The sequence below is a fragment of the Labrus bergylta genome, chromosome 2 (assembly GCF_963930695.1).
Source record: "Labrus bergylta chromosome 2, fLabBer1.1, whole genome shotgun sequence".
Taxonomy (NCBI): Eukaryota; Metazoa; Chordata; class Actinopteri; order Labriformes; family Labridae; genus Labrus; species Labrus bergylta.
Genome location: NC_089196.1, coordinates 27,326,397 through 27,351,937, shown reverse-complemented (window position 1 = coordinate 27,351,937; position 25,541 = coordinate 27,326,397). Strand labels below are relative to the sequence as shown.

General features: G+C 42.2%; 1 protein-coding gene across 2 annotated transcripts; it reads left to right on the top strand.

Annotated features, from left to right (window-relative positions):
* The first annotated feature begins 621 nt into the window (after window positions 1-621).
* Window positions 622-19,898, top strand: gramd2b (GRAM domain containing 2B). Of its 2 annotated transcripts, none has more exons than XM_065950404.1 (14): window positions 622-878; window positions 7,255-7,374; window positions 8,515-8,602; window positions 8,864-8,933; window positions 10,439-10,542; window positions 11,618-11,713; window positions 12,367-12,438; window positions 12,744-12,833; window positions 12,995-13,106; window positions 14,261-14,419; window positions 14,694-14,769; window positions 15,393-15,497; window positions 16,155-16,236; window positions 18,740-19,898. In XM_065950404.1, exons 1-14 carry the CDS (start codon window positions 730-732, stop codon window positions 18,779-18,781), a joined length of 1,365 nt encoding a protein of 454 aa, XP_065806476.1. In that variant the 5' UTR covers window positions 622-729; the 3' UTR covers window positions 18,782-19,898. The 2 variants fall into 2 exon arrangements, with proteins under 2 accessions (XP_065806476.1, XP_020509208.2); XM_020653552.3 differs by lacking the exon at window positions 622-878 and adding an exon at window positions 5,770-5,997.
* Window positions 19,899-25,541: the final 5,643 nt, after the last annotated feature.

Here is a 25,541-nt window from a genome sequence, read left to right as displayed (position 1 = left end):
GGCGTCAGGGACATGGGGTGGTTTAGTGCCCGATCACCTCGCTGAAGGTTGAGGGAGCTTTTTTTTTTAGTCGACCTAAAAAGCCTCTGCATGTTTCTAATAAGCTCCACGAGCAGAAACGTGCTCAAACTAGGATCAATATTGGAGATGCTTTTAAAAAATGGAGAGAGGTTATAATGTAGAAAGGTTTACAGACCGATGGCAGAGCTGGATAAACACTGAAGCTTCAGTGTCCACCACATGGTGACCTGCGTGAACATCGACTCTAAAGAGGAGGGGGGACACCGCTCTCTACAATGTTTTGAATTTGGACTGTAGTACCCATTTTAAAACACTCTGTGTCAGAGTAAGGAAACTGTTTCCACCGAGCGTCCTCCCAACATTTTGTCAGGCTCTCTAAACTGTAGAGAAGTGTGTTGCAGACAGTGAAAGTCCAAAACACCTCCAGCTTGTCTATCATTGACCAGAGTCTCTGATAAGAGATTTGGGGCAGCACGACAGAGGGGGTCAGGAAAAAGTCTACATTATATCACTGAGACACACTGTACTGTTGTCAAAGCAAACAAACAGAGCCACTATACAGCCAGTCACAGACTGCTAGGTGATGTTTTTTCTGCAGACGAACAGGGAGGCGTTTCATTGGTCGGTGTATATTTGAGGAGAAAGTGGAGTACAGACATACAAACAGAGCACCTTAGGTTTTCTAAAACTCTGAAAACAACATACTTGATGAATCAGGTCTGCTCGGAGAAACATTGTCAAAGTGATCCTGCGGCTGCGATGGAGAACTACAGTCCAGAAGACTTGCTTCGGTTAAAGACGAAGAGCACAATGTCCAAACACTACTGTGCTCTCTACAACACCAGCGGACATCACCGGTAAGAAGAATCTCATTAACAGTGTCTTCAAAAAGTCTCCAGATTTGATGTAACAACACTTTCAGGTTGTTTCTGCGTGTAGAGCTTTTTGCTTTGGTTATTTTTTATCCACACTAAACATCTGTTAACTGAGTCTCGGGTATGTCGTGGTCTCGATTAGTGTGGTCTTGACACTACTGCACTGAATCCACAAAGAAGTTTATTGTCTGAATTTCTAGTTTCAAGTCGTCTTCAATACATATGATGTTCATTTATTAAATGATGGTCCCCATTTAGAGTCAAAAAAACCCTTCTCCACGCAGGAACTTTCCCCAGGAACAAGGGACCTTTTGAGGAACTATGTGCATTTGGACCCTGCAGGAACCAGGATCTAAATGTAGTTCTGGGTAATAGATCTACCCCTACAAAAGACCCTGCTTGATAGGTAGTACCTTCCAAAGGTCCAGGGACTTTGGGAGGCAGGGCCTGCAGTGCTGAACGTCTCCAATTGGTCAGGCACTCATAGCGTTGTAGGTCACCCACCATGTTTCAAAGACTGCAGCTGCAAGCCTGTGCTTCTACACTTTCCTTGCATGGCTTCATCTTTCTTGTATGACTTTTGTCTCATTACACCACCTACTGTCTGGTGGTGTAGTGCAGTTACTTTTATTGCTTCTCCCCACGTCATCGCCTGATTGTCATAACCTTCCCGGGACTTCAGAGAAATGCTGATAACTTGGGTTACAGGAACCATTTAGTTCCTTGAGGTGAAGTCCCTGGAAAGACATTTGGTCGAAAGAAGGGGAAATAGATGAGAAAGCAGGGGAGGGGTTAGGGTTCGGTTACCTGGTGTTGGACAAGTCACTAGGCCGACCTGTTAAAACGTCTTTTTCAGCTTTTGGTTGTACTAAAAGACGCTGTAAGGTGAATACTGATTTACACGGGGATGCATCTTGTCAGATAAGCCAGCGTAAGCCCAAAATGATAAATGTTTCATAGTTAGTTATTCAAGAATTGGGTGACATCAAAACTGCAGGGTTGACTTCGTTTTAACTGTCTATGCTGCAGAATCAGATAAATGTGATGTCGATTAGAACTCTCAAGGACAGCTGTCGATGTTGTGGTCTGCCTCAGGTCACTTCCTGTCAGCACCTCTGGTCACTTCCTGTCAGCACCTGTGTGTCCGATCAGACTTAAAGCTGTTCGTTTGCACTTCCTGGCGTTGTTTCTTCCTCTCTGGATCCTTGCCTGTGTTTTTCTTACTCTCGGATGTACGTCACTCTGTATAAAAGCGTCTGCCAACTGAATTGTAGAATTAACACAACATTCAAACTGGGCTCCTCCTCCTCCTGGGCTCACCTCCCCCAGAAGCTCACCCTCACTGCAGGACATAGTGTGTACGTTTACTGTATGTAGCTGCACTGCAAGCTAACACATGCTAGCGCAAGCTAACCACCGGTGTTTGTCACCTGCCTGTTCAACAGGAAGCAGATCAACTCAACGTCCACGGGTAAAAGCCAACAGAAGGTTCACCCTCGTTTTAGAACGAGCTTTATCCACTTGGTGTTTCTCCTCGATCTGATTATATTTTCTCTTTTCTGCTGCTACGTCCACGTCCGTCATATTCGCTGGTTTGAATCGCGTCCAATCACTGAATTGTATCCACTCCTCTTTCTTTTAAAGGTAGATTTTTGGGCTTTTCTGCCTTTATTTAGAGACAGGAAAGTGAACAGAGTCAGAAATCGGAGAGAGAGAGAGAGAGTGGGGAATGACATGCTGTGAAGGAGCCACAGGTCGGATTCGACCACTGGCCGCACACTAACCACTAGGCTACCGGCACGCCAATTGTATCCACTCCTAAACTCACCTGCTGCTCTCTCATTGGCTGGAGGAGACACACCAGCTCCCCGCCCAGAAACATCCAGAGTCAACCAAAACAAACCAGAACAGTTAAATCCAGTGAGAGGACCGGGTCTCTGCAGACACAGTCACCACCACACATGTACGGAGGCCAGAAGGGACGATGGAGCAGCTTTACTTTAGGAGAAGTCTGTATCTTTAAGGGTGTTTGTCAGAATGCAGACAGCTCCCTCTGCAGACAAAACACCATTTTTGACTTATTTTTCAAAAATGTACAAGTGCACCCAAACATCTACACACAAAAAATGCTTTTTGTGTGGATTTTCTAGTAAATCCAGCTAAACCAGCAGGAGCTTGTAGTCACAACAGAAGAAAAAACTGTTCACAAACATCGATCTTGGTGCAGTGTTGAGTCAGACTCCACATTTGTGCATTAAATTATTAACAACATTCCCACCTTCTGGCTTAAACCCACATAAACACTGAGGTTGTTTGTTGTGACCAGAAAAGAGTGAGGGGCACTCCGGGGAATCAACACCACATTTTATTTATTTGTTTTAATTTCTTTTGGGACTGGATTTTGAAAGTGGTAAAAAAGTAATATATGGAGTTTTGGATTTCCTGCAAGACAAATGTGCTGACATGTCATGATTAGAGGCGCCTGAGCTGCAGTTCATTCAGTTTGTGTTTGTGTTTCAAAGGGCGTCTGGCGTCTGTTTGCACAGCTCAGCATGCAGGAGACTCAGACTGCAGCAGTGATCACCGCCTCACTGCGTGTCGCTTCATCTTCATCCGTTTCAATCAAACAAACTGCAGTAAATTACATTCACTCAACTGTTCCTCCAGCAGAGAGGGAATTAACCGGTCCAGAAATGGAAACATTACAGTAACAACCACAGAGAAATGAGAGCTAATAGGTTGTTCAAGAAGAGATTCTGCAGTATTTTATGATCATTTAGAGCACAGCTTCCTACTTTTTTTTAGCTCGGGACCCCCAAAATTGTTTCTGTTTCTTCTATTAGGCCTATCCAAACACAAAAGAACACAACAGCTTAAAAACTATATTAAAGGGGACATATTATGAGAAATCCAATTTGTGTTTTTGAACATATATTTGGTAACCTGAGTGTCTACAGACCCACAAAATGTGAAATAAACCCATCCAGTCCTTTGTTTGTGGTCTGCATAAGTCTTACAACACAGAGAAAAATGCTCCGTTTCAGATGTGCTCTCCTTGTGACATCACAGTGGGATTCTGGTAAAAAAATAAATACCCTCCCCTCACCCTGGTATCTCCACCCATAATAATAATAATAATAATACATTTTAATTTGTAACGCACTTTACATTTTTGCAAAATTTTAATTAGAATTGAACTACATTTTGTAAAAACATTTTTTACAATAATGGGTAACATTTGAGCAGAGTGTCAAAGTGCAGGCTGTTGTATTTGAGTGTTTTAGTGATTTACGATCCTTTATGAAGACGTGCTCGGGGGCCCTGAAGGTCAAAACCCAACAGCATCTCAAACAATAAGACAACATTACAAACAAACAAAGGCACCCTTTGGAAAATACAACATTTATTTAAACACAACAATAACGTGAACTTCATTTTACAAACTCTATAAAGTTTTCACAGGTTGTCTGCTAAACGTGGCCGAAAACTTCCCTGAATCGTCCGTATTTAAAGCCGGGTGTGAGATTTCTCCTTTTCTTGATTTAACTGTCAGAAATAAAAAGATGAATCAACACATTTAGACTTGCAGGCTGCCAGTATGTTTGATTTTTTTGTAAGATTTAGGACTCTGTGTGTGCAACTGTAGACCTTGAGTCTTGGAAATCTTTTCTTTGGGAGTCAGTGTGTGTGTGTGTGTGTGTGTGTGTGTGTGTGTGTGTGTGTGTGTGTGTTTGCCTGTGTGTGCGTCATGGTGTGTGTGCATGTGTGTGTGAGTAAAATCATTTCTAGTGAGTCCCAGAGTAGGATAATGAAATCTAAAGTCCAGGCTCACAGAGAAGACCACGTATGAACCATAGACTGTAAACATGTTGACGGTTATTGTGGCCCACTGACCCACAGCTCATATCAGTCAGCTCATGTCACACACACACACACACACACACACACACACACACACACACACACACACACACACACAAAAGAAGCAGGATAATAGCAGGATTGTATTTCCTCATTCATGCTGAGGTGTTCACATGTTCAACATCTCAGAACTTTAAGTTATCTTTTAATTTTATTGGTGCCGTTAAATACAAAATGAATGGGATTAGTTAATTCTGATGGACAAAGCAGCCTCTACCCCTGAATGTGTGTGAACGTGTAGGTGTGGCCTGCAGTGTAAAAGCACTTTGAGCAGTCAGAAGACTAGTTCAGCGCTATCCAAGCTCAAGTCCATTTGTTTGGTACCATTTTTGTTTGGTTTAGGGCCAGCCCAAACTGATTGAAGCCCGGTTGATCTGTCAGAGCAAACATTGATTCGTCTTGTTCCCCGGATTGTTCCTTTCTCTTTGTAACAAAATCTGTGGAATAAGATAAACTCACAATGTCCATGTGAAGTAACCATGAGGTCAAAGGTCAGGACGGCAGTCTGTGTAAAGAGATCCATCAGGTGTTTGGCACCCTCCTGTATGGCATTCATATTTAAAGTAAAAATGAAAGTAAGACTCTGTGTCAAAGTGAAACTCTGCAGATTTTTCCTGTTGGGGGGGAAATGGAACAAAGTTCTGTTTCTGCGTAACCTGATCCACAAACTGCTGCCTGCTCGTGAACTCAAACTTTACTCAAACTGCGAAAGAGCTCGATTTTAAAACAAAAATTAAGCTGCGAACTAAGCTCTGAAAAAGGCTTGATCAAAGGTTTTCATGCTCACACACACACACACACACACACACACACACACACACACACACACACACACACACACGCACACACCACATTGTTCTGCGCCCTCATTGGCTGTGACATGAGAGACCAGGAGGCCCCTGAGACACGCCCACAAGCAGGTGAATGTGCAGGAGAGGATCAGGCTGCAGGGTTAGTTCCATTTCTCACAGCAGCAGACACACACACACACACACACACACACACACACACACACACACACACACACACAGACAGACAGGTTGACAGGAGAGCAGGACAGACGGCTGATTAGTCGGGATATTAAACTGTTGAGCGTGATGACAGAACAGAGTGTGAACCAGCAGGAAGAAACCCGGAGGCGTAACAGAGGATCTGCAAAACACAAGGACAGAGACTATCAGTGAGTGTGTGACTGCAAGCAGGCTCAGACATTTGAAAAATGCTCTCAGGACATGTGGAGTGGTGCTAATATAATGTTTGTGAAGTTCTTTGCATGGGAGCAGCAGGTACAAGTTGAAGTTGTTGCAAAAGTAGTTGAGCTCAAATAGTACAACTAGAGCTGTCAAATGATTCATTTTTTAAATTTCGATTAATCACCGAATCGCAATAGTTTATCATGATTAGTCGCATTTTAATCGCATGTTTGAAATTCCATTATTTTGCATTTCTTAACAGGTTTTGTTCGGCTTTCATTGCGCTTAAAGGCAGGGTTAGTAATATTTCTCTAGATCCACTTTTTTAAGATTCTGGTTGAAATTGCCGTCAGATCCTGACAGAAATTATTAACTCATGTTCTCTGAAAAAGGAACAAAGAAAATCCGTCATCTGTAGCAGTTGTAAGCCTGTGAAAACTTCGACCAATGTCTGCCTCGAGGTACCAATCTGATGAACCAATCAGGCGCCTCCCTGCTCTTTATGCTGCATTCAGGTGCTGCTCGGGTGGTCCAAGTTTCCGAGGTTGGGAAGTCGTTCTTCCGACTTCAGTGTGTTCACGTGATATCAGTTCAGAAAGTCGGCATGTCGGCGTAAAACAGCGTTGATGCTACGAAGAAGATCGGTGAAATCGGTGAAGACGGAGCACATTTCGGGAATGCTACTTTTAAAATCATGCTAGTTTTTAGAAAATGACCAACCCTGCCATTGAGCTAAGTTTGCTTTACTTCCTGTTTGGATACAAGCCTGCATTGTTTGAAAGAAAAAGCAGAACTTCCTGTAGTTTTGAAAGTTAGGACATTAACTTAACTGTCGAAAAAGGAACTCGTTATGGATCACAAAGGTCAATGTGTGATGTCATAAGGTGAATATTACTTTGGACTCGTCAGCTGAGCTGTCTGAGAGTTTGTTACAGTGAAAGGAGACGTTCAAAGATGCAGCAGTGTTCTTTGATCCCCTGACCCCGGCCGGCTGCAGAAAGATGCACTGGCTGCACACAATTTGAATTTTATGGTTTTGTATGAAACCTTTATGTTACCTCTCTGACATTCATCATCAGCTGAAACCTCGTTCTGTTTTTCATACGCTTCTCGACATCCCACACTTCATTATGCCACACATCCACATTTACACTTCTGACTGTACCGATGGTCACACTCCATGTATTTCACAGCTGTTTTTGTAGCATGCAGTCTGAATGATGATGTTTTCTGTGTGTCTGCAGCTCAGACGTAGAAAACGTGGAGGAGCGGCTCAGATATGACAGGATGGTCGGTGAGCCTCAGCAGACTGTCGATGCGGAGCAGCAGGAGCTAACCAGCAGGAGGAAACCAGCGTTAGTCAGGTATTCATCCCCTCCCCTGGTATCTCCACCCATCATTAACCTCCGCCCATCAACGAGTGGTTAGCGGTAGAGGCGGTCCTCTCTCCACGGGATGGTCAGGGGTTCGATCCCCAGCTCAGAATATTTACTTTGCCCTTTTCAAATTGAACATGTAGCCTTTATTATCGTTCTAAAATAATGTTATCAGTGAGGTGGACTGGACTCGCAGGGTGGCAGCCAGTTGAATCAGAACCAATCAGAGCCCCTGAAGTCCCATGATGTGAATATTTTTATAGTGCGCCCAAACGATATCATCGTTCTTGAAGCATGCTTCAAATGATAGATGTATAAAAAATTTCAGACAAGGCAAGTTTCATTTCTAAAGCGCTGTTCATCAACATGTGTGTTTGCTCCATCATGTTGCTCTGAGCTGCAGAGTCTCCAACTCCTACTTGGAGGGTTTTAAAAAAAACGGGGTTAAAGGATCATCAAACCGCTGTATGCACAAGTTTCTCTGCTCAACACTTCTGGTCCATGTCATTTCTCTAACTTTGATGCCGCTGTCTTTAGTCAATCAATCTTTATTTTTATAGCGCCCATTCATAACAAATCTTATCTCAAGACACTTTACAAAAAGAGCAGGTAAGACCACACTGTTTCTTATGTTATGAGAGAAAAATGGGATAGGGGGAGATGGGATAAGATGCAGGAAGAAGATAGGGACAAACAGGGAGTGGGGGGGGGGGGGGGAGAGAGAGAGAGAGAGGCGCTCAGGGTGCCAGTTCCCCCGTTAGTCTAAGCCTAGAGCAGCATCACTAGGAGCTGGTCTACACCCAGGCCTAACTATAAGCTTGGCCTTGGCCTGGACTCTCTTTGAAAAGAGAGAAAAGAACGACAGAGTATTAGAGCCACGTTACAGTAAAAAACGACATTCAGAAAACTTTGTGCGCTCCTGTTCCATTAGTTAAGAATTCATGCGTGAAAGGGTTAAATGGTTCCCTGTCAGCACAGCTCTTCTGTATCACATCTGTAATCTGAACTGTTGAGCTTTAATGAATGGTGCTGTATAAATATATCAGAGTTCAAAGTGTGTCCGATGAACAGCCGCTCCTGTGGGCCGTGATATATAACATGAGTGACGTCTCCACCGTCTGCCTGCAGGTCAAAGACCTTCGATCACTCCCTGCTGACTCAGGTTCTGACAGATGCCGACCCCAAGATAGAGAGGAAGAAGTCTCAATACAGCCAGGTGAGCTCTCATTAAGTTCACTCTGATACATATTTTATTACACATATAAAAGTCCCAGTGTGGGGGTGATTAATCTCTGGTTTTTACAGCTGAGTGATATCATATTCATTCTAATTGGCTTTGATCGCCCAATATTTAATTTATTCCTCTTTTTATATCTTTATGATGAGTGTTCAGATCTCTTAAAGTATAGTGCATGTAACATGGTTTCATGTGTGTGTGTGTGTGTGTGTGCGTTTGTGTGCATGCGTTGTGTTTCAGCTGTCGAAGAGCAACGGTCAGTACCATAAAATATTTAAGGAGATCAGCAAAGAGGAGCAGCTGCGACAAAGTGAGTCTTTCATGATCACATCTCTCCACTCCACCTTAAATACTGAATGAGGGATTCGATCAAAGTCAGACACTCGACACTTTGAGCTTTTCTTTAACAAGAGACGATGAGGATTTCAAAGAGAGGTTCACATAGAGATCTCACTCACACTGATGTCACTGGACTATTTGGGTATTGACATGAGGTTTTAGTTTAGTTGCTGCAACACTGCCAGCCTCCTGACGTGATTGGTGGGGGGCATTTTTTGCCTTTGAGGACCATTTCAAGGACTCTCTACATGGGGCGCGGGATATATTCGCTAGGCTATCGCTAGGCAGTTTGCAAAAACACCTTTACTATATCTAGCCGTATGTCTGTGTAGGGTCTCTGCCTTTGGATCAAGCTTCGATCTATCCCATTAGCGGATTAATTTCCTTTTCAGTACATCATCAGTTTCTCTGGTTAAAGGTCACATATTCTGTAAAATCCACTTCACCATGTTTCTCTCACACTAACATGTGTCCCTAGTCTGTCTACAAACCCCCCAATGATGAGAAAAGTCCATCCTCTACGTCTTTTGCCTGCTCCACTTTACAGAAAATGTGTGCTCAAACAGGTTGTTTGGAGATTTTCCCTTCATGACATCATAAAGGGCAGTAACCCCTCCCCCAGGTGGGTGACACTCCCACAGCTAGGTGTTTGTTCTGCCCTCTGAGTCTGCCTTCTCACCATAAACAATAGGACATGGAGTGAGAAAGCCCGAGTACACCCAAGCCCTTCCAGAGAGGGGGCGTGGTCAGACACAGCTCATTTACATTTAAAGGTACAGACACAGAAACAGCCTGTTCTGAGCAGGGCTGAAATAGAGGGGTTTATAGACAGGATCAAATACAGGATCAGAGTGGATTTAGAACAAGAAACTTCACACACATTTTTTGAGGAGCTCTGATACTTATTTACACTGATTGAAGAGGAGGAGGATATGTGACCTTTAAGTTAAGTTTGTAACCTTTGATCTACTGGAATTTCCTTGTTTTCTTTCAAAATAAAAGCAGGTTTGTATCCAAACTGGAAGTAATGTACACTCTATTTAAGACAGTACAAAAATACAAAATAAAAGCCTGAAATGAACTGTGTTAAAATACAAAATTTTGGAATTTCAAACATGCTACTAAAATGCTATTAACTATTGAAATTGAGTGATTAAATGCGATTAAAGAAATGTATCTTCTGACAGCTCAAGCTCTTATATTTTCTGTCCCTCTGCAACAGCTTCTCGATGAAACTTTAGCTTGGTTTTCATCCAAGAAGACATCCTGAATAAACACAAACAAATACAAATACTAATGCTATTACACATTATGTGTCTATACTGCAGCAGATTTAAAGCAGCAGCCGTACGGACGCAGGAAATGTTGACACTGATAAAGAAATATCTGAAAGTGCATTTCACCATGTCAGTTTTGTTGTTTTAAGACTGAAACATTACACTCTCCCATCTTCTTTTCCACTGAACTGTCTGTCAGGTTACACCTGTGCTCTGCAGAAAGACATCCTCTACCAGGGCCGCATGTTTGTCTCTGACCACTGGATCTGCTTCCACTCCAAAGTGTTCGGAAAGGACACAAAGGTAACGACACAGGGGACACACATTACTGCAGAGTGCTGTCTGTGTGTGTGTGTGTGTGTGTGTGTGTGTGTGTGTGTGTGTGTGTGTGTGTGTGTGTGTGTGTGTGTGTGTGTGTGTGTGTGTGTGTGGTTACCATCATGCTTCAACTTCTCTGCTGTGTGGAAAGAATTCAAAGATTCCTCCCCCGGGGGGTTTTTATCACAGAGGCGCTCAGACTTTCTCTTTAGTTTTCTTTCCCTTCAGACTCTCAAACAGGAACTTCACGCTGCAACAAACTGTCTGTGTTTGCTGACGTTTTGTCAAAACTTAGCTGTAATCTTTTATATATGAATTCAGTGAGGTGCCAACAGCTGCAGGTTTGATTTTTTGTTGGAGAGACATTGGCCTTAATTATTCAAATGTACCTGAAGCTTCACAGGAATCTGTCAGAACACAGTTGTAAGCAGCTCGCTTACAAAACAGCCACAAAAACGGCTCCTTCTTTTCTAAACTCTCATGCAGGTCTACACTCCCTCCCGCCCGCTACGCTCTGCCAATGAAAGGCATCTGATCCAACCTTCACAACAGGGTCCTAAGTCTCTAACTAGACTCTTCTTCTCTGTCGCCCCCCGGTGGTGGAACAAACTTCCTAACTCCATTCGATCAGCAGAGTCCCTTTGCACCTTTAAGAAAAAGCTAAAGACCCAGCTCTTTATGAACACCTACAACCTTAATGATGATGATGATGATATTTAGGATGTTTTCGATGCTGATTACAACTCTGAAGAACAGCTGTCGATGTTGTGCTCTGCCTCTGGTCACTTAGTTGCTAAGTAACCAATTGACTTGGCTTGGCTTCATTGTTCGACAGCGGAGGTTGCAGCTTGTCTTATTTGTGCCAGTGTGATCAGGTCCTTAATCATAAATAAATAGAAGTTATCTTAAGTCTGTGTTCCCGCTCCAATTGGTCTCTATTTAAACTGTACCACAAGCCGTTAGCTGAATACCTGATATGATTCTTTGAAGGATGAGGTTGCTGACGGTAAAGTAATCCCATCAGGACTGCATTGGTTATCATCGTGATTGTTTGTTTCAGATCGCCATCCCAGTGATGTCCGTCACTCACATCAAAAAGACCAAAACTGCCATCCTGGTGCCAAACGCTCTGGTGATCGCAACCGCAAACGACAGGGTGAGAAAGATTACTTTGTGAAATAATGTACTGGACAGGGGCGTGTCCAGACTTTTTGGACTAGGGTGGCCCACCTGGGGCGCTGACTTCTGCAGGGGTGGCATGACAAAGAATTTATTTACGACTAAAAGTACAGACAAAAAAAAGTTACTACATTTACAACATACAGAAAAGTACCAGCATGGCAACCATGTTTGGTCGAGAGGACGGGTTCTGGAGGGAGCAAACCTTAAGTTATTAGCGAATGCTTAGTTAGAAAGGTGCATCCAATACATGTACATGTTTTCTTGCTGCCATTATACCCAACGGAGGTCGGTTAGACTGAAACGTTGTACCATCTAATGAATACGTCAGTGTAAAGCGAGACAGTGTGCGGGAGCCCTTCTCATTGCCTTCAAGTTTTAAACTCCTCCGACACACCTGTTACACATTCAGGTGTGCAAGGATTTGTTTCTACATTTTTCCGCAGAGCAACCCCTAATTGTGCATTGGCTTCTCTAAATCTCCACATGTTTGAGGATATGTTAGTGTTTCTGTTTGTTTTAAACAGGGTTTTAAAGTTTGGTCAGTTGAAAGTCTCACAGAAAACAATAAAAAACAAATGCGCTAACTTGATGGTAAACTGTTTATTTGTTTGTTTGTTTTTGTTGCAGTACATGTTTGTGTCCTTCCTGTCCAGAGACAACACCTACAAGATCCTGATTTCCGTCTGTCTTCATCTGGAGGTAGGACCGACCTCCATCATGCAGCCACATATTTTCATTCACACTGTTGCTAGGCAGACAACCTCTAAAGAGAAGAGGGTTTCTTCCAACAGGAGAAAATATCCTCATGAAGAGAACATATTGCTGAGTTAAATATGAAATGTGTTTTATGATTTACTCAATGTTTGATTCTCTTGTCCTCCTTTCATTTCGTTTTCAAAAATCTGCTAAATGTATGTTCTTTTTTGGTTTGATCAATATCTTCAATGAATACTGAATTAATATGACCTCATAAATCTGACTGTACGTGGTTTGTGTTTGAACAGGAGAAGAGTCCGTGCAGTAGCCCCTTCCCCTCCTCTGCTGAGAGCAGCTTCAGAGGTCAAAGGTCACCTCTGTCACCTCGCTTTCCTCTGGTAGGTCAGACACATACTCACTGAAACTGAAACAAGTGTAAAGAACCATCTTTACCATATTGTAGTACGACTGCCTTGAAGGTCTCCTCTCTGACATTCATCATCAGCTGAAACCTCGTTCTGTTTTTCTATTAGCTTACATGTCGTGTTTGTTTCTGCAGAATTTTACGGGTGATTTCACTGATCTGGACGGAGCAGTGAGACAGAGGAGGCAGGAGATGGAGGAGAGCAGCAGCTCCGACTCCCAGACACCAGACTACGACAAGATAGCAGGTAAAACCGGCCAAAAAAAACACTTATCCAAGTAACCAATTCATCAATCCTTCAACCAACCAACCAACCAATGGAATTACCAAGTAACCAACCACTTAACCAAACAACGTATTAAATAACCAAACAAACAATCAAACTGTAAAACAACTTACCAACAAATTAACCCTTCAACCAATCCACCAACAAAAAAACCAAGAAACAATCCAACCGAACACACAGAGCATCCAACCAACCAACAAACAAACCAAACAACAAACAAACCAACCAACCAAACAATCCAACCGAGCAATCAACTTATCAACTAACATAGCAACCAATGATTTATCCAACCAAGGTTTTAAATAACCAAACAAACTGCAAACCCTTTAACCCTTATCCACCAACAAACAAAACAATTAACCAGTTAACCACCCAACAAACCAACAAACAATCCAACCGACCAACCAACCAATCAACCAACAAGCAAACCAAGCCCCCATCCTATCATGGAACAAACGAAGTTACCAACCATTAAACCAGCCAACCAATCAAATAATCCAACCGAACAATCAATTTATCAACCAACATAGCAACCAAGTAACCATTTATCCAACCAATGTATTAAATAACCAAACAAAACAAACTGCAAACCAACTTACCAACAAATTAACCCTTCAACCAATCCACCAACAAACCAAACAATAAACCAAACAATAAACCAGTTAACCACCCAACAAAAAAAATCCACCTGACCAACCTATCAAGGAACAAACTAACCAACAAATTAACCAACAAAACAGCCATTAAGTAACCAACTATTAACTCAACTAACCTATTAAATAAACAAACAAACAAACAAACAAACAAACAAACAATCCAACCCAACAATCAACTTATCAACCAGCAAACCAAACAGACAAATAGTTGACCAACCATCCAACCAAATAACCAATAACCAATCAACTAGCCAATCAATAAACCAACAAACCAGTTAACCTGCAAAATGTTTAATAACCAAAGATTCATTTAAACAACCGACCAACAAAGATCCATTAAGTTTTCTTGAATGTATATTTCATGAGTCTGTAAACTATCCTAATCTGCAGATTCAGTCAGGTTTTCAAGTCTCCAGAGTCTTCCTGTCCTCACAACTTCCTGTCTCTTGAACACTGCAGAGTTCCCCGTCCCTCCGTTTTTGGACGTTTTGAAGCAAACAGACGGTTCAGCTCCTCCTGAACATCCGAGCCACCAACACAAAGTGAAGAATCAGAATCAGAACCAACATCAGAACCAGCAGAGCCCAGACAGCAAGCAGCACGACACACACCCCACCGGTATAAACAAACTGTCTGTAAATATAACTACTGTAAAAACTACAAACCTATTATCTCTGAAAATATATCAACTACACATTTTAACCAGCAGTAGTCCAAAGTTTCCCCAGATCTCCTCAGGTAAGTTTATAATAATGATAGTTTTCTGTCGGGATAGGACTGTTGCTGAAGTTATAACTACTAAGATGTTTTTTTTTTTTCACAAACAACAAATTGAATTGAATGTTTTATTTGATTGTTTTGTTTCAATGAGTGAGTGTTTTTTCTGTTTCAGGCTCAGATGTTGTGATCAACACAAGAACACTGAAACCCATTTCACTCAACACTGTGCTGTTTGTCTACCTGTTTCTGTGAGTTAACCACTAATTGACCCATTCATTGTCCTTTAAAAACGTTCATTCATCTTTGAAACCGGTTAGTAAAATCAAAACAACGACAGACGGCCCAACGTACAGCAAAGATAAAGGCAGAACACAGAAAGCTTACTCTTAGAGAATCTTAAAGCTCAAACAAAGGCCAACAAATCCAAAAACTGGGAAAAAAAACAAAAGTTCACATTAGCGGTTCAGGCCACAAGGAAGAGGATTGCCTAAACGGGAACAAATCTTGACACCATCCATGCATTCATCCAAAAATTAAATGTATTTATCCCTCTATTTATTCATTCATTACATCAAGTAATGTTCCAATGTTTTAATTGGTATGTATTCAGTAATTAGTACATATACTAAATACAGTAATTCAAGATGTCCTCTTTTTGGTCCGTTATCAGACTGTTTGATTTTGTTCATTAATTCAGAGAATTTTACGAAAGTAGGTCAAACAATTTGCACGTTAAGTCTACAGCTACTGCAGCTGCTCTTATATGCAGAGCTTGCTTTTATTATCTGTGTTGAACTGTTCCTTGGCTGATTATCGGCTGTGTGTGTGTGTGTGTGTGTGTGTGTGTGTGTGTGTGTGTTTGTTTTCCCAGAGTGTGCGTCCTGGTCCTGTCCTCCTGTTACCTCGCCTTGAAGATCGTCTCGTTGGAGCAGAGACTGTCGACGCTCGGCTCCGTCACAGAGTTCGCCCACCAGGAGTGAGTCCACACCCTGTCAGAAACACAAAGTCTGTGCGAAGAGGCCTCGAAACATCACAAAGATGTTCTTCAAACTGATGAGAAAGAGTCGGGGGGGGAAAGTTTTATTTAAATGTTTTCTTATTTGTTGTCACATCTTGGCTGCCACGATTGAATAATGGAGGAGCTGAAACAGAGCTGCAGTTGTTGTAAATGTAGTCAGAACATTCACAGTATCACTAGGACCTGAAAAAGCTACAACTTTCCAAAATGTAAGTCTCCCAAGGTTCGACCAGTGAACTGATGAGATAATGTGAGAAAAACTGAACTCACACAGGTGAACCGAAAAAGAGCAGCTTTTTATTCCGAGATGAGACTGAGACCTTCAAAAAGTGGTCTCAGGAATGATATCAAGTACTACAACACCGCGTCTCTTTACTTTCAGCCTTCAGTTAGACCAGCTTCTGAACTAAACGCACGCCGTCAGCTCTGTCATCAGACCGTGTGATCATGAAGTTTACTTTGAATGTATTTAAAAACAATCTGCGTGTCAGAAAAACAGACATATTAAGTAAAACAGTGTATACTTGTAAAAGTTTAAATCGTTTTTAATAACATATTCACTCTCTCATGTTTATGGATACCCGATAATTAATATGCAACATGTTCTTGTTCCAGAAATGATTTTCTGCCGGGGAGTGACGTGAACTCGGAACTCTTCTCTGAACTTCTCACCATCAACCTGCTGAAGCTGGAGAAGGTCAGTCAGTCTGTCTGTGTCCAACACGTTCAATTTAGAAAAGATCTAAGAAGAAAACGCTGGAATGGCTCCCATTAAAATCTACATTTCTTTAAAATTTGTTTTAGTTTATGGGTGAATAGCCAATTTACAAAAATCTCAGAAGAGTGTTTACAAAAGTAAAATATCTTTGACGCTAGACTGCATAAAACTCTAATCTAAGCAAGCTACAATTTAACAGACGCTTTAATGATGAACATCAGAGAGAAAGAACAACACAAGCAAGGACCTAGAGAGGAGAAAACAAGGTCAGGAGGTGCAAACAAACAGCTTTAAGTCTGATCAGACACACAGGTGCTGACAGGAAGTGACCAGAGGTGTTGACAGGAATTGACCAGAGGCAGAGCACAACATCGACAGCAGTTCCAATCAGCATCAAAATATCCTTAACACAGTCATCATCATGATTATCATTAAGGTCAGATCTGGGTCTTTAGCTTTTTTTAAAGGTGCAAATGATCCGAGTACACTTGACCCCAAAATCTGGTTCATTTGTTTGTGTGAAGACAAACTTGCTGTTCTCATACCGTACTCGGGTACTGTGCCCGAGTACACATGAAGAGGTGGTCTCAGGCACAATCCATGTGTACTCGAGATGTTCTACCTAAACAGTTATTAAGTCCTATTTCTTCCCTCTGGAGTGTAGCTGTGTAAAGACTTTCACTTTCAGCCTGATAAACTCAGTAACTGTACTTAGAAGACAGCGTCTACACGTGCGTTAATCCCTTCATCGAGCTGTGAAACCAAACATTGTGTCAGAAGCAAAGGAGCCTCAGGACACGTTTCCAGAGAGCAACGTGTAACCAGACTCTGGTTTCTATTAATCAAACATTTATAGTCAGTGATCTGTTCATAGAGAAACGTGGACGTCACCTGTAAGAGGAGCTCGTCTCTCATCTGTCAGGCCGCACTCAGCGTGACTGACTGAGCAACATTAACATTTCAGGCTGACGCCCGTCTCCTCACACACAGACCGCCGCTGACAGCCGCCACTGACAGCCGCCACTGACAGCCGCCACTGACAGCCGCGCTCACATGGAAAAGTGTATCAGAAAGAGCTGCATGTCATATCAGCCTGCTGCTCTGGTTGTTGATAATCTTTCACCAACTTTGGTTTATCTATTATTTAAACACATGAGCAGACAGCGAAGGCCGCCAGGACTTTTATTTTGAAGTTCTTCACACTGCTCTCCAAGTTCTCTTATTTTTCTACCCATGATGCGATATTTTTTTCGTCATTTGGTTTGTGGTAGCCATATCTTTTGTCGATAGCTTGATGGTAAAAGTCAAACGCTCTACTTGGCAACGCTCATTCTCTCTGCAGACTCACATGGATGGCATAAGACACAAGAGAATTTTGACACAAGATACTAGTGCTCTGATGAAAGGATTAGCGCCCAGTGAAGATGTCCCTGCCCTACCGATAAGTTACATAACCTACCACATGGCCCTTAGTAGCCACTGCATTCAAAAAGGCATTACCACCTTCAACAGACCCAGGCTCTGTTTATGTAAACTATCAGGTAGATTTCTCCTTTGTAGTCCTGGCGTTCCTGTTGCCCACACTTCCTCGCCGCTGAGGTGGAGGTCGGAGCAGGCCGTGCATGAATGAGGACACTGGTGGTTATGGGGATGACAGTTCAATGGTGGTGGCTGGGCGTCAGGGACTTCAGGTGGTAGTAGTGCCAGATCACTTCGCTGTAGGTTGGGGGACCTCCATCTACGTGAGACAAGGCCTCCTGGGCTTCTAACCCCTTCTGCCCCCCCACAACTCAACCATGAAGACTGATGAGTAGCAAGAGCCAGGACATCACCAGGGTGGTCAAGTAGGAGCCTCCCTTCACATTAGTTTTGTCCAGTCAGTCCCACAACACCTCGGGAAGGCCTGACAGTGATCTCCAGCGTCCCAGAGTCATCCCACTCCATTCAAGATCTCACCGCCCACCACTCCAACACCTACTCTAACACATGGCCATCACAGCCCAAACAGTGTTGCCACCTTCAACAGACCCAGACTGTGCCGATACGACTTACCCTACCACATGGACCCTAATGACCCCCACACCCACCTTTAGACTTTGACATTATTGTCCCCAAGGGGAAATTCTTCAAAGCACTGTACAGGTTTGACAGCTATTTTTTTTTTTAGAAGAACAGCAAAGAGATCACAAGAAGAGAGTCCGTAGAGAGATCGCAGAAAAAGGGCGAGTGACGCAAAGCCAGGGTGAGGTGCTCTGATTGGGACTAGCACCCAACCCAGCCGGATCAGGCTGCTGCTGTACTTCCACTAAACGATGGTTTTCTCCTACCTTTGCCTCAGTCTTTCACTGGAATTATTCTATCCAAATAAACTGACTGGTTTAAGCAAACATATTAATTATCATTAGAAAGGATTTTAAAGTGAATCTGAGTATCATGTCATGCAGCCCGGTGTTACAATAACACTAAGTATCTGTTCTTCCAGGTGCAGAAGAACCTGCAGAGACTGCTGGACGAGGCAATCTGAATGTACTGAAAACCTGAAAATACCATGTGAAGCTCTGTAAATATTCTGTAAATATGTATGTAGTTAATTATAGTAAATGTTACACCCTGACAGTAATGAGATTTATTAAAGTCACATCAAGGGCTCAAAAAGGAGAATTCACAAAAAATCTTAGCACATCATCTGGTTAAGTTTGGTCAATTATGTTACATTTCGGGCCTACTGTACGTCACAATGACGATTAGCTGGAGGCAAAACAAACTGGCTCATAACATAGCTAACATGACAAGTGTGGCTAATTATGAGAGTTGTTAAACATGTTGCTGCAGGTTCACTACATACTCACAATGTCCCAAACCTTGTACTATCTTCTGTCCTCGCTGCTGCCTGGGCAGAACTTTGGACCAAGGAAGTCATGAGTTCAATGGCAAAATATAAAGTGCTGTACATTTCCCATTACAACATATTTAAAGGTATCTAGGGATTTATACACCCTGAGTTTGTCTTTACTTTACACCCTTGGTTTTTCTATCAGAAAAGTGTAACTGTCTGGCGGCCTTTCCACTGAGCGAGAGCGTACATGTCGACGGTCTCTTCCCGTTCATCGTTGTTAACTTATTCCAGTAATACCCTCGATCCCAGAGTGAAAGTGACTTCATTTGTTCAAAGAGGCTCTGAGCATCTCTCTCCAATGTTTTGAATTTGGACCGCAGAACCAACACTAGGTGTCAGAGTTTCATATTGCGCCTTTAAACCCAGTATGGTTAAAAATATGTAAATCCATCTTAACTTGTCAAAGGAAAAGTTCAGTTAATTTTTTACATTTATACCGTGGCTCACCTTTAAACTGATTTGTCTGAGCATCCCTGAATGCACCGTACTCTAATTGCAGACAATTTGTCATTATTCCCATGACCACCAGGTGCCACTGTTAAGAAATTTCAAAACTACCATAGTGGTTTCTAAATCTTCCACATGGAGATTGTGGTCCCAGAACTTTTCCTCTTGTTGAATGAACTTTTGATGCATCAGCTGTGAAGCACTTTGGAGTTAACTCTTTTCAAACAGCCGACTGTTACAGAGATGTGAATGACTAAAATAAATAAAAGGTTTATTTTGAAATAAAAGGTTTTTTGCTGTCATGTTTATGCATTCTTTTTTTTTACCTCAGTTCCACAATATCTCTCCTTAATCATGTGTTAGAAGTAATTCATTATTCTCAAAGCCTACTCCTGTAATCCTACCCACTACCCACCATGCACTGGGAGGTTTCTAAGGCGACCCTCACAGTCAACAAACATGGCTGCTGCTGCTGCTGCTGCTGCTGCTGGAGGGAGCTCCACCAAACATGAGTGAGTCTCATATTTGTACTCTGAAGCTGAACTGTTAAAGTTAAATACGCATTCAAATTTAATTACGATGTGAACATCTAATTTAACACCCAGACTTCATCTGAATGATCTTTTGTTACATGCAGCAAAAAACTGAATTAAGTCGCCGGTGGTCTGGTTTGCTTTTGTAGGTCATAAAGACGCTTCAGTGTTCATTTCAGATTGCAGTCTTTTTAATAACCAAGTCCTCACAGAAGCTTTCGTTAATTTATTTTTTAATGAAGAGTTAAAACCCAAACATCCTGAAATGATTTCAGTGAGAGGAAGGGGAAAAAAAAAAGACCACAGGTAGATTTGTTGTCCTCATCGTACGTGTTCATTACACACATAGCCTGAACACTAAACTAACTATCTCGTGGTATTGACTCCGAGGCGATCCTGTTCACACATCCCGACGTTCTCCGCCCAACATCCCATGATACCCAAACTGTACGTGATGCCATGGAAACAAGACATGAAGAACCAGAGAGTCCTGATGAAGGTAGATACCAGAAAGGGCAAACGCACTCACTGCAAACTGTCACATTCATTCACTCTGTGTGTGTGTGTGTGTGTGTGTGTGTGTGTGTGTGTGTGTGTGTGTGTGTGTGTGTGTGTGTGTGTCAGAACGCGGCTCTTGCAGGGATCCCCGTCGTTCCTCTTGAGGAGTCTCTGTGCCTCTCTGGTCAGGAGCGTCTCTGTCACAGTCAGGACTCCACACAGTGCTCCTCCTCTTCCTCATCCTCATCCTCTGCTCCGTTCAGCCAGACAGGACTGACAGCTCATAACTCCTCCCACCTCTCCAGGTAAAACACGTCAGAAGCTACATTCAAGTGCTCGTTTGGTCTGCTGCTCTGATCCATCTTTATAAACAGTCAGTGCTCTGATCCAGTGACGCCGCATGACTCGATCTTCATGTCTCAGTTCATGGGACGTGTCCCTCTGCTGCCTCCTTTTGGGTGCTGGTGTGTGATGTCCTTATGAGCACATCTGTTTTACTTATGACGTGAGTCAAAGGAGTCTCGGCGTTTTGAATTATAGACTGTAAACATGTCACCAATTAATAACTTTAGACACGTTGAACGTTTTAAATCTGCTTTTTTTTGCAGGTTAAACAATTTACTCAATAACTTCATTATATTTACTTGACCCTTTTATAACTGTACATGAATGTTTAGCCAATTTTTAAAAATCGTATTGGCTCTATTGGCTCTAAAGTGACACATTGCAGATGAAGTCATGAATGAAATGAAAATAGTTCATCACATCTTTTTATCTGTTTTACTGCAGGTACAACAGCTCTGTGGTGACGACCAGGCGGCTCTACCAAACCTGAAACTGATCGGAGTGCGGGTAGTCTTTAGTGCTTGATGCCCATGTACAGAGGCTGAAGTCCCCGAAAGTGGACGGCCCAGGTTGTATTCTGACCTGTGGCTCCTTTCCTGCATGCTGTACCCGGTTCCCTCGCTCCTATCTCTAAATAAAAGGCATAAAAACACGAAAACACCCTTCGTTTATAAGTCTGAACCTTTATTCATGATACAGGTGTTACCCTGCTAATGGAGGGATGAACATTTTAAAAGAAAGACTCTGTTGTTACCAGTTACAGTGTACTGTCGCCTCCTAGAGGCTGCAGAGTGCACCACATGTCTAATCTTCCCGGTTCAATGAGTGGCCTTTTTTGTCTTTGTCTGATTTTAAATGAGTTTTAACCACAAATTAAAAGTTCATCTTTGTTTAGTTGATGATAAAGACAGAGGTTAGTTTGACCTCTTCACCTTTTAGAGGAGAAAACTGTTTCTTTAGTGAAACGTCGGATGTCATAACATTACAGACTCTTTCACTTCCATGAAATCTTCTTCATTTCGGTTTATGCTCGCTGTGAAACACTTTGGTACAAAGCCTGTTTGTTTTTGACCTTTGACCTTCTAGTGTGTAACTGGTGATAATGTCAGTGAGCTCCTCCCCCTGTTACTCTCCTTTCCTTTCCCCCCGAGCAGAATAAGAGAACCTGTTTCTGGTTTCACATGTTAGAAATAAAGATGTAGAAATACTCAGTGAAGTTTGGTGTTTGGTCACTGACAGCGTCCAGAGAAGCTTCACTCTGACAGTTCAACATGAGGAGCAACAATAAGAACAAAAATACTCAACTGTGCAATCAAACTGTTGTTTTTTTATTTATTGATTTTTGTTGTTTCATTGTTCAAATAAGAGCTGTCTCCCTGAGGACGGATTCTCTCTCAGCTGCAGGAGAAAGTGTTAGAAGAGGTGACTCTTGTTCTCCTCCTGCAGGACGTCTGCTTGTCTCTGACGATGACCTTGATCATCACCATGGTAAGATCTGCAATTTGATAAAGACTTTTAGAGTTTTCAGGACTTTTCAACTCGAGCAGAGTTCTTAGTGTGTGCACCAGGAAGGACTGCAGCTACACACACTTACAGGAATTATCAGCTGGCTTTAAACACAGCAGATTGTTTTTATTTTTTTTAGTTTTGTATGTGATCTCTGAGGCCGTTAAAGCAACTTGTTACTTTTTCTCAGAGAAGATTTCAACATTCAGACAGTGAGGAGGGAGACAACAACAGGAAAGCAGCTTCAACAACTAGTTTAAGTTTTGTGAGATCATTTTAGGTCTAAATCAACTTAGGGATCAGGGATCAGGAAGCTTTCAGGGATGTGAGGAGCAGGAGGCAGGACTTTTCCTACGATGTTCTCAGCAGAAGATCAGCGTCAAACTGTCACATCATGCCATGGCCCGTTTTTTTATACACTCTCATTTTGGAGCAGACGAGGCGCAGGTGAAGCAGAGACATGCAGCTTTGTTTTGGTGCGTTTGCTTGTTCAAACTTTGTTTCTTGCTTGAAACCAAACCTGAGAGGATTTCTGTCAGCGCGTCAGCAGATGAGAAAGAGCTCAGCTGTTCTGTGGTCGAAGAGATGTTAGGAGGCGACAGACATTTAGACGACTGAGGAGCAGGAGGCCGGCAGACTTTTAAAAAGCAGCTCTCAGCAGAGGAGGAGGACGATCAGCAGACATGTTTCAGCAGAGCAGAAGGACTGCAGGTCGGATGTGAAGAAGATTTCAGGAGGAGCTAACGTCATCTCAGAGAGGTTGTAGTCAGAGAAAGACGAGGATGAGTTTTTCTCTGTGCAGCCTTAAAGGAGAACTACTGACTGATGAGGAACATTAGAAGGACAAACTGAAGCTGGAGGACTCATGGGAGGACTTGTCCACCTTTGTGTCAGAGCTCACTGATGTTGTGCTGAACAGGAAACCATCAGGAGTGAGTTGACAGCATGGTGATGGACTGAGGAGCACTGAGGAGTTCTCTGAGCAGGAGGGAGCCACACTTTGAGCTTCTTGAACAAATCTCACAAGGAGGCTGAAGTGAACCTTTAGCTTCTAACATCACACAAACTCATTATTTTCAACAACAAACATTTTGAAACCATTGACCGTAAATAATGAGCTACACTGAGTACAGTTAACAGTTAAACAAGCTAGGTCCGTAAATATAAATACCGACACATGAGTAAGCAGTAAATATAACACTGCTATATCACTTACCGAAAAAAAACTGAAGCATCAACTTGTTGGATGGTCTGTTAACCGCACAGCAAGCCATGTATGTTGTCAGATATGTGTTAAACAAACTCTCCAAACGAAGTAAGAAAGAGGAGAAATCAGACGGATCAAGCTGTTAGCCTCCTGACCTGCTGACCGCACAGAGCTGTCAATCAAATCTGCCACAACCCTTATATGGGCATAGTCGTTTTCCTTAATAGAATAAAATCCGATGAGTTATAAAAAAATTCACCCCCCCCACAGTGTGAGGAGAAGGGGCCGTCCACTTCTCAGATATATCTCGTTTTTTGAACCAGGCTGTAAACATGTTGATTCCTGTGGTAAAAACGGGCTTTTTTGGCTGTGGGCTTATGGCACTTCCGGTGCTTCTGCAGCCAGCCTCAAGCGGAACCTCGAGGAACTGCAGTTTTTTGTACTTCCGCATTGGCTTCATTTTTCGAGACCGGAGGTTGCCCCTTGTGATGGATTCCTTTAAGCTAGCTAAAGCATGCTGAAGAATGATCGGGACTCCAGCATGTCTTCTGAGCGGCTGAAGGCTAACATAACGGACAGCGACGGCAATAACAGCTGAACGCTGCGTCTTACATGAAGAAAAGAAAATGACTTAAATAGTGTGTAAAATCTCAGGGGGAAAGGTCTCCAGAGAGTATCAGGATGAAGATATACGTGCTGCTGGTGACGAGCATCTGTCAATCTCACGCTTCCATTTAGAGGTGTTTTTTAACTTTAATGTTTTATGCTTTGTTTCCAGAGCTATTTTATTTTACTGCTCTACCTGAATTTAAAATGATTATTTTTAAGTTATCTGTTGACTTTGAAGTAATATATACACTGAAAACAAAAAGTTAGTTTTACTTCGAGTCTATTAAAATGAATTGTTTATGTCACCTCAACTAACTGAAAGTTTTCCAACTTTGAAAAGTGATTCATATTAACTTAAAAATGGCAAACTCTGTCGAACCCTCCTTGCTCGCAGAGACATCTGTTGTTAGTGCAACAGAGGGCACAGCTGTTATTTGTGCTAATCTGCACAAGGGATGGAACATCGTCACAAGGCTTAAGCATTTTTTTTGAAAATATGTGAAGCGCGGGTCCTCTACTACTTCATTTGTGTGCATGTTGTTGCTGGTAGTTATGATGATGGTGACAATAATAATGAGGATGCGAATGATGATGTTGTGGAAGAATATTATAATCATTGCTATAACCTGATGTTACTTATTCATTTTTATTATCATAATAATATAAAAATTATTTAAAGTTTTCCGTGAGATTTCTCCCGCAGCCGCCCTGTCTCTCACACACCCCTGAGACCGGGGGCTGGGAGAACTCTCGCACGAGATCTTTCCCTCTTGTCAAAAACCATAAAAAGAGCAGAAACGAAATCAGGGAAAAAAAACAGCAAATTATACAAAAATGTATAATTTTATTGCAGGTTTTGTATGTACATTTTGGCCACAAAGCAAATCAACTAAAGTATTTTGCAAGACTCTAATCACTATTTAACTAATAAGCTAGCATTTAAAGGGTTATGATCCTGAAAATAATTGAATGTTTGGTAGTTTTAAGCAAGTTGGAAGTTGTTGTAACTTCACAGCAGAAATATATGAATAAATTTGAGGAGGGCACAAGGGTTAATGTTCCAGCAGTGGTGTTGTCTTACCTTGATATACTGTAGAAGAAGCTCATCACGAGGCAGGATACTGCTTTCCACTGTGGCGGCGAGAATCATGAAGAACTCCAAACACTTTCCTGTCAAAGTCAATTCAATTAGAATATTACAGCCAAAACCAGCTTAAAATGCCGTCGGAAAAACATCAGTGAT

Coding starts and splice junctions, on each gene's coding strand:
- gramd2b (XM_065950404.1), top strand. CDS start 730: ATGAATCAGGTCTGCTCGGAGAAACATTGTCAAAGTGATCCTGCGGCT. Junction 12,439..12,743: donor CCGTCTGTCTTCATCTGGAG/GTAGGACCGACC, acceptor GTGTTTGAACAG/GAGAAGAGTCCGTGCAGTAG. Junction 16,237..18,739: donor ACCTGCTGAAGCTGGAGAAG/GTCAGTCAGTCT, acceptor CTGTTCTTCCAG/GTGCAGAAGAACCTGCAGAG.